General features: G+C 40.8%; 1 protein-coding gene across 21 annotated transcripts in view; it reads right to left on the bottom strand.

Moving 5' to 3' along the window:
- LOC132220886 (ligand-dependent nuclear receptor corepressor-like protein) overlaps nucleotides 1-9,977 on the bottom strand; it is a 151,306-nt gene that overhangs the window by 2,641 nt on the left and 138,688 nt on the right. For 18 of the 21 annotated variants that reach the window (XM_059674548.1, XM_059674573.1, XM_059674582.1 and 15 more), the window contains one exon: nucleotides 8,278-8,304. The exons of the other annotated variants lie outside the window; for them this stretch is intronic. In XM_059674548.1, the coding sequence (XP_059530531.1) occupies nucleotides 8,279-8,304 (26 nt within the window). In that variant the 3' untranslated portion in view covers nucleotide 8,278. The remainder of the gene's footprint in view (nucleotides 1-8,277; nucleotides 8,305-9,977) is intronic. 21 annotated transcript variants of the gene reach the window in all.

Here is a 9,977-nt window from a genome sequence, read left to right as displayed (position 1 = left end):
CTGGAAAAAAAAAAAAGTGTAAAGCATTTCAGTTTTACTTCGGTTTCAAAGAAATTATCAACCTTGTAAAAGAAAATTTAGTTTTATTATTGGGACCTCTAAACATTAGAGTAGATAGAGCATGTATTATCCTGAAAGTATTTTTTTTGTTTATAAATAAATCCCGCCTCCTTACTGAACTGAATACACAATAAGCCAGGTACTTGAGAAGTCAGTCACTCAGATACCACTGGATAAAGATCACTGCATTTACAGATTTCGTCAGTATATTTCAGAACTGAACTTGGCAGGATTCTTCCCTTTTAACTTGTCCTTCAGCCTACCATGAATCAGAGCCACTTCGAGATAAGAAGGAATTAACCTTTGTTGAATGCCTACTAGGCACATTCACATGTATTATCATTGAATTTCATAACAAGCAAGGTTAGTATATTCATCCTCATAATAAATGATAAAAGTCAGTCTTGGAGACTTATGTACAAATATGCCTGAGGTTATGAACTGGACTACAGTCCCTGCTCTTGCCATTATGCCTGCCTACTAGCTCTCTGATGAAAATCTTTAGACTCACAGAAACTTGAGTGTCCACTCGACATGCAATGCACATGTAATCCTGAGCCTTAATGAGTCAGTTCACATCTTCAGATGTGAACATTGTTTATAAATTAACAGCTCTCTATACATTAGTTGATCCTTCCTAAGCTTTATGTTACCACACAGGTCTATGATCCTATTAGTAAAGACGAAAATGAGCTGTGTAACTAGTATTAAGTGACTTGGAGTTGGTAAATGACAGCAGCATCCAGACTTCAGTAGCATTTCCTGATGTCATTTAAAAATAGTAAATCAGTGTTGGTGAAAGTCAGAGGTGGGGTGAGAGCCTGGTGGAGGGGGAGGAAAGGAGAAAATGGGGGACATCTGTAATCTCAACAATAAAAATAAAAACAAATAGTAAATCACTTATGCCAAAACATAGAGATGTGAATAATAGGATTCTATTTAAAGTAAATCATGGCCTGATATGTGACAAATCAGAGATCCAAAATAACATCTTCATTCATATCAGAAATTTTAACTGATTTTTGATAATATTTACATTGGTTACTATTAGACTGGTGTGTCCGCATGGACCTCAAATTCTTTTATTTTTCAAGTTGGCAAAGCTCAGATAAAGCAGTAATGTTTTCCCTTCCTCCAAGGACTCTAGTCTTCAAATTTTTATTATTTGTGTTTACAAAACAAAAAAATCTGATGTACACTTGTCTGAGAAACTCTAAGGCAGGCCATGAAAATACAATTATATTAATTGTGGTAGATAAGTACATCAAGTATCCAACGAATCATGGTCATAAAAACCTTGTTTTCCGTTAAGTTATTTGACTGACAAAGGTGTATTCATTACAGAAGAATACTTTAATAACCACAGGATTCTTTGCAATACTGTAAAGACAGTTTTTTGAAGAAAACTTCTAGAGAGTGTAGTCTAAATTTGGGCACACAAACTCCAGGAAGGCACAAAACTACATATGCATAGGAAGAAAAAAAATGTTAGTGCTAATACAGATTGACATGTATAATTAACAAATATACACTTAAACCTAGAATTCTATCAAAATCTCAGCAATGTTTACAGTAGCATTCTTGAGAGTAAAGATTTAGGGGAAAGAATGTAAAGACCCGGATTCTAATTCTGACACTAATAATAATCAGTCTTATTCACCTTGGACAAATAACTTCAGCCCCTTTCAGTTTAATTTTCCTCATCCGTAAGAAAAAAAAAAATGACAACTTCCCTGCTTACCTTCTATATTCCTGATGATCTAATGAGAGCCCATTAACATGCTCAAACCACACAGAGCTATAGAAAAATGCAAAGGGTTAGTTAACACTGCATATTTTGGTGAAAGGAGGAAGAAGCTGGAAGAGAGGCTCTTACTGTAAACTAGATGGTAAGTGAAAACAAGGGCAAGGGGTGCAGAAATGCTTATCTCAACATCTGTTTTTAATGTTTCAGGGCTTTAATCCACCCTAAATGACAGCCTCTATACCATTTGAATGGAAGCTTATAGAATACTAGAGGCCAGGTGCACAAAAATTTGTGCACTCAAGGATGGAGAGTCTCTCAGCCCCGCCTATGCCCTCTTGCAGTGTGGGACCCCTTGGAGGATGTCCACCTGCTGGCTTAGGCCCGCTCCCTGGGGGATCAGGCCCAAGCTGCAGGCGGACATCCTTAGCACTGCTGAGGCGGGAGAGGCTCCCACCACCACCGCTGTAGTGGCAGCTGTCAGCCTGGCTTGTGGCTGAGCAAAGCTCCCCCTGTGGGAGCGCACTGAGCACCAGGGGACAGCTCCTGCATTGAGCGTCTGCCCCCTGGTGGTCAGTGTGTGTCATAGTGACCAGTCATTCCCAGTCTTTCTGCTGTTAGGGTCAGTTTGCATATTACCTTTTTACTATATAGGATAGAGGCCTGGTGCATGGGTGGGGGCCGGCTGGTTTGCCCTGAAGGGTATCCTGGATCAGGGTGGAGGTCCCGCTGGGGTGCCTGGCCAGCCTGGGTGAGGGGCTGATGGGTGTTTGCAGGCTGGTCACACCCCCTTTAGGGTGGGGGGGTCCCCACTGGGGTGCCTGGCCAGTCTGAGTGAGGGGCTGAGGGCCGTTTTCAGGCTGGCCAAGCCCCCCCGGCTACGGAAGCTCCCAGCCTTTCCTTTTTTTTAATTTTTATTCTGGGATTTATTTACCTTCTATAATTGAAACTTTGTAGCCTGGGTGGGCAGGAGGGAAGCTTGGCTTCCTCCATAGCCAGGGGCAACCCACTCCTGCTCGCTCCAGCTCCATGGCCATGACTGGCTGGAAGCAGGTATCTGGGGCTTATTTACCTTCTATAATTGAAACTTTGTTGCTTTGAGTGGAGCTCAGAGCCGCCGTGGCGGCTGGGAAGCTTGGCTACCTCCATCATTAGGGCAACCAAGTGTCCTGCTTGCTCCAGCTCGTGGCTGCTGTCCGCCATCTTGGCTGGGTTAATTTGCATATAGTCGCTCTGATCAGCTGGTGGGCGTGGCTTAAGGCGTAGCGAAGGTACGGTCAATTTGCATGTTCGTCTTAGTGTAGACTAGAGGCCCAGTGCACGGATTCATGCACTGGTGGGGTCCCTCGGCCTGGCCTGTGGGGATCGGGGCCAAAAATGGCTCTCCAACATCCCCTGAGGCAGTGGTCGGCAACCCGCGGCTCGCGAGCCACATGCGGCTCTTTAGCCCCTTGAGTGTGGCTCTTCCACAAAATACCACGCAGGCGCGCACGTACAGTGTGATTGAAACTTCGTGGCCCATGCACAGAAGTCGGTTTTCGGCCTGGGCGAGTCTATTTTGAAGAAGTGGCTTTAGAAGAAGTGGGGGTACGTTCGCTGAAGTCGACCCCTCAGATTGAGGATGTTTTTTAGCAAAGACCAGCTTAGGAGTACCCTAATTAAGTTAATAACAATGTACCTACCTATATAGTTAAGTTTAAAAAATTTGGCTCTTAAAAGAATTTCAATCGTTGTACTGTTGATATTTGGCTCTGTTGACTAGTGAGTTTGCCGACCACTGCCCTGAGGGATCCTGGATTGTGAGAGGGTAGTCCTCGAGTGACACACCCCAGAATCAGGCTCCCTCCTCTCTGGTTCCAGGTGCGTCACCTGAGAACTGCAGCTGCCAAGTCACTGCAGCTCGGCAGCTCCTGCGTTGTGTCTGCCCCCTGGTGGTCAGTGCGTGCCATAGCTACTGGTTGGAAAGTCTGCCACCTGGTGGTCACTGTGCATCATAGCTACCGTTTGGACGGTTGCTTAGGCTTTTACATAAATAGATACGCATTTGCAAAGTATGAGAGACGAAAATCTTTTGTGGGTTATAGAAATACAGTTATCATTTGTGACTTAATGGTTACTGGTAATTCTAACAAAAACAATGTTTTAGAAGTCCAGCTCTAATAACTTAAACTTGCTTTATTACTGGAAAAATGTTATGGTTCATACAGACAACACACTTTAATGCAAGCTAGCAACTGTAGGAAACAATAAAGTTTAGTGTGATTAAGGTCTGAAAATATTTATGGAGCAGTTGCTGTATGTCAGGCACTGTGCTAAAGGTCTTTTTTACATTACCTCATTCAATTCTAACAGCAACACATTGAGGCTCAAAGAAGTAAAATGACTTATCCAGGTCACAGAACTGGAAAGTAGAAGTCTTCAGGACCTATGATCTATGACTGTACCCTGCATACTAACTCTTGGGTTGTAATGTTGTCATGATTCTCCATGTTAATATCCATTTATATACTACTTCAAAAATACTTCAAATATGGTAAGTGTCTGATCTGCAGATTTCAGACAGAAAGGTATCCCAAAGGGCTACAGCGATAACTAACTAGGTGAGCTATATATTTAGAGTATGAAGTTTCCTCATATTTAACTAAATAAGGAGCTGCTAGTCATATCTTTCAGTTTCTCAAGGTAAAGAAAGTGTTATGTCACATATCAGGCATAAACTGATATTTTTGAGAGCTACCATTTAGGTTGGGTTTCACAAACATTGATCTTTTCAAAGGGAGAAAGAAGTCAGTTGTATGGGGGGAGAAACTGAATTCTGTGTTGGGACTTGGAATTGCAATAGCTACTAAAGTAACTGAAACCATTGAATTTGAACTCATCTGAATTTTAACTTCAAATTCTGGAGTTAGGTTACTTTGATGAGTTACTCTATACTTTTGCTATCACCATTTTCTTCTTATTCCTAACCCACTCCAATCTGGCTTCTAGGTCTTTCACTCCATGGAAATAGCACTTACTAAAGTGACCAATGATGTCTAAGGTATGATGTTTAAATCAACTTTTTTGCCTTCCTAACAACATTAAACACAGTTGACCATTTCTTCTACTATGGACTTAACTGTGTATCTCCCATGTTTACATGTTGAAGCCCTAACTCCCTATATGAAAAGATACAGGGCCTTTAGGAGGTATTTAAGGTGAACTGAGATCAGAGGGTGGGTCACTAATCTGATGGTATTGGTATGTCTCTTAAGTCAGAGGTCTTCAAACTTTTTAAACAGGGGGCCAGTTCATTGTCCCTCAGACATTCCACACATGCGCACTGTGGGCCCGGGACGAGTCGGCTGCTAAGCAGGACAGGCAGCGGCGGCAAAAACACCCGGCGGGCCGGATAAATGTTTTCGGTGGGCCGCATGTGGCCCGCGGGCCGTAGTTTGAGGACCCCTGCTCTAAGTGGAGGATACACCAAAAAACAGGAAGGTGGTCATCTGCAAGCCAGGATGAGAGCTCTTATAGAAAAGGAACCCTTCAGACCTTGATCTTAGGTTTTCCAGCCTCCTGAACTGTGAGAAAATAAATTTCCATTGTTTGCCACACAATCGATGGTTTTATTTATTAATTTACTGTTATTTTTTTTATGGCACCTCAAGAAGAGTTAGACAACCTCTTTCTTGAAACATTTTTTTTTTTTTTGGCTTTTGAGACAAAACACAATATTGGCTCTCCTCTGCCTCTTGTTTCTACTGCATGTCCTGCTCTCCCTGGCCAATGAATGTTGAAATTTCTCAAGGCTGAGTCTATCTAGGCTTTCTTTTCTCCTTATCCTATAATCTCTTAGGGGTTCTCCTCCTAATCAGTTTCAGTCAGCAATGATATCCTAGATGTCTCCACTCCACCACTGCTATGCAATACTTCTTCAGAAAGCATTTTTCTGAGTACTCAACCTAAATAGCTCCTCTGAGAAATTCCTTAAATCTTCTGATTTCATTACCAGAATTTACCACTGTCTTGTGTTTTCTATTTTATTTTTCCTCCCACTAAAATACAAACTTGGTGAAAGTAAAGATTCTTGCTGGTCATACTATTTTCAGCACCTAGCATATAGAAACTGGATAAATATTTATTTATTTATTTAAAAAATATATTTTATTGATTTTTTACAGAGAGGAAGGGAGAGAGATAGAGAGTTAGAAACATCCATGAGAGAGAAACATCGATCAGCTGCCTCCTGCACACCTCCTACTGGGGATGTGCCTGCAACCAAGGTACATGCCCTTGACCGGAATCGAACCTGGGACCCTTCAGTCCACAGGCCGACGCTCTATCCACTTAGCCAAACCGGTCAGGGCTGGATAAATATTTATTAAAAAAAATCTGGGGCTTCTGGCCACGAAGAAGAACTGAATTTTATTGTAAGTTGCTCACCTTAAGCAACTTACAAAAACAGACACAATATATGAAATACTGTTTTTTGTTTGTTTTTAAGACTGGGTGGCAGAAATTGCAAGATGACAGTGATCCCCGAAAGAAGGGATGCAAAGGATGTTAAGTGCTGAATTTTCTCTGGCTACTGCTTGGTGAGTTTCCAGGCCCCAGTCTAGGGAGAGGAACCCAAAATAGCTTAGCTTGGAAATCTTCCTGAAATGAGAAGACAAACTTTGGAGGTGAGGGAGTCCACGTCAGCTAGATTTTGTGGGTCAGTACAGGAGAGAGAGCTGTACAGAAGGAGCTCCAGAGATCTATGCAGGGTTCCCATGGCTTCTGTAGATACTGATTTGTGCATGATTGTTTCCCAAGGCTTTGAAAAAAAAACTACTGAAAAGGACCAGGCAGAAAATCCCTAGATAGAGACCTTATAGGATTAGATATAATCTATGTTCCCACCAGCAAGAATGGAAAGACCTTCTAATACACGGGTAGGATACAGTCTTCAGGTATTGGTATTGCCTAGCAGGTGGCATAAAATTAGCTCTAGGACAGGGTTTCTCAACATTGGAACTACTTATATTTGGAGTCAGATGATTTTTTTAAAAAAATATATTTTATTGATTTTTCACAGAGAGGAAGGGAGATAGAGAGCCAGAAACATCGATCAGCTGCCTCCTGCACACCCCCCACTGGGGGCGTGCCCGCAACCAAGGTACATGCCCCTGACCGGAATCGAACCTGGGACCCTTCAGTCCGCAGGCCGACGCTCTATCCACTGAGCCAAACCGGTTACGGCAAGTCAGATGATTCTTTATTGTGGGGACTGTTTTATTATACATTGTAGAATGTTCAGCAGTAACCCTGGCCTCTACCCTTTAGGTGTGGCAATAAAAAATGTTTCCATACATTGCCAAATATCCTCTGCAGGACAAAATCATCACCAGTTGAGAAACACTGTACTAGACTAAAGGCTATTCTGGCTTTGCCTTACAATGCTCAAAAACAACATTTGAAAGAATAAAAATGTTTCTCAAAAGTTAATGATGCCCAGAATAGAACCCTAATACATTTAAGGCATTGAAAAAAAAAATCCAGCATACAATGCAAAAGTGACAATGGCTAGCATCAAATCAAAATTTCCAGGCATGCAAAAAACAGGAAAACATAGTCCATAATGAGGAGAGAAGTCAATCAATAGAAACTGACAACAGAGATTGTAAAATCAGCACACAAGGAAGTTAATGCAGGTTATTTTAAATAGACTCCACACAGTCGAGAAATTGAAGAAAGCACAAGTATGAGGAGGATGTATATGGCAGATACAAGGAATACTAAACCTAAATTTCTGGAGGTGAAAATACAAGTGTATGAAATGAAAAATACCCTGGAATTTATCAACAGCAGATTAGACAATGCTAGAGAAAAGGTTAATAAACTTAAAAACACAGAAATAGTATAATCCAAAGTAAAACAAAATAAATGGACAAAGCATATTTTACAACCATAACTGAATTAAATTATAAATCAGGAGACATTTCTCAAAGAATAAATTAATGGGGGTCTAGATTTCTATATTTATATAACATAAAAACAAAGTTAGAAACAAATGAATTTTCCAGGTTGCCTGAAATTGGAATTGTGGGGAGGTAGAAGCCAAGGTTTTGTTTAAAATTAAACAAACAAACAAACAGAAACACAAGATAAAACCTGGCAGGATGAAATCATTCAGATACCTAGTCTGCTTTTATTTTTGTAATTCAATGACAGGTACATTCAATAGACTTAACATTGTAATCACAGAATGCTCAGCTCCACCACAAAGAAAACTGTATAATGCCTAGGAAAATGAAGTGGGGAGGGATGGCAGCCAGCAGAGCTGAACTAAGATTTTGAATTCCTATGGGAAGAAATAGAAAAGAAAAAAGGGGTAGAAAAGGAGAGAAGAGAACACTTGGGGAAGAACATAAGGTGTGAAGCACCAAGATCAATCTCTTTCCAACAGGTGGTAGGGCCTGGTTAAGGAAAAGGATGACCCTTGAACTTACCTCATATAGACAAAGCAGGTCTGGAGGCTGCAGGGAGAGAATAAAGATTTACAAAACAATAAAATTGGCACTCATGGCTCCCCTAGCATCACTCTGCTGGATGCAGACAAGTCCTGTCCCACAGAGAGAAGACAACACTACCTGTCAGAAATACATTGCATTGTATGGGAGGAGGGAATGGACAACAGGAGGGAGTGGATGGTGTTGGGTATGAACTGGATATAATAATCTACTAAAAAAAAAAATCCAATGACTTTTTTCTAGCCACTCATATAAAAATTCTATTGATATAAACAGGGGTGAGCACACTTTTTCTGCAGAGGGCCAGGTGAATATTTTAGGCTTTGGGGGCTCTATATGATCTTTGTTGCAACTACTCCTGTGGCACAGAAGACGTGTCTATGAAAGGGCACAGTGGTGCTCCAACAGAGCTTCACTTACAAGTGTGCCATGGGCCAGACTCTTGATTTAGAGAATTATCTTTAAAAATAATTTTATACTCCATACCCACTGGTATGGAAAATCAGCCACATTATCTTTCTTTAATTTATACTTAATTATGTTGCCAAAGTAAAAACAATTTGAAATATTTGTTGATTAAAGGGAATGGTTTTCCATGAAAGACAGGGAGCAATTAGTGAAGCAAGATATCGTAAAATAACTCAATGATGGTTGACAAAGTAATGGGATATAAGATATTCAAGAAAAAGTCTAGAAAAAACACCAAGACAGGGAATTCTCAAAGTAGCTGATTTATCTATAAATATAAAAGCCTAAGTGATTGTTACAACCTGTCGACCGAACACTATGATGCGCACTGACCACCAGGGGGCAGACACTTAATGCAGGAGCTGCCCCCTGGTGGTCAGTGCACTCCCATAGCCAACCTCCCGCGGCTGGCTAACTTCCCGCAGTCCTTCCCCCAGGCCAGCCCCTATCAGGTCTGGGCGAGAAGGCCTCAATAGCTGGCCAGGCTGAGGGATCCCACCTGTGCACGAATTTGTGTACCAGGCCTCTAGTAGTTTAATAAGTATTATGGTAAAAATCAGAAGCTTTTCATGACCTAAAATTCTTCTCTTTACTCAGTTCCTATGAAAATGACAATAGGGAAAAAATTAAATTGTAAAGAGAATAACTTTTAAAAAATTCCTGATTTCATTATAATACTTTAAATAACGGAATAAAAGTTTTAATAGTTTTACCTAAGGCACTGGCAATTAGCAAAGTGGTAATATGAAGCCCATATAAAAATGAATGTCAATGAATTTACTAATTTTTACATTAATCCTACCAGACCTGAGGCCCTGAACCTAACTGTCCCCTATACCTGGGCTCCTGAGCATTATAGAGAAAAAACCAACATGATATAGAAAAATGTTAGTTACATGCAAACAAGTGGTTAGAATAAGATGGAACTTGGAGACATTGTAGAAAATAGGTCTACCTTTCATCTACCTTTCATCTAGTGCCAATATTCCACCTTTGTGTGGAAATTACTGAAAAATCGGTACAGCGGTCTGGTAGGGTTAAAATATCTCTCTTCCTTTCATCTAGTTCTGACCAAATTAAAATTGTGGATTAATTGAATTGAGAAGACACTGATCTCATATTTAAATTCACAAATTATTTTCTCATGATTTGCAATACCTACAGTAAAGCCACCTGAATGCACTGCCTCCACACTCTGCCTTTAATTCAGC

The sequence above is a fragment of the Myotis daubentonii genome, chromosome 1 (assembly GCF_963259705.1).
Source record: "Myotis daubentonii chromosome 1, mMyoDau2.1, whole genome shotgun sequence".
In the NCBI taxonomy this organism is placed as follows: domain Eukaryota; kingdom Metazoa; phylum Chordata; class Mammalia; order Chiroptera; family Vespertilionidae; genus Myotis; species Myotis daubentonii.
Note: the sequence above shows the minus strand (reverse complement) of the source record. Positions and strands in the feature narration are given on the sequence as shown.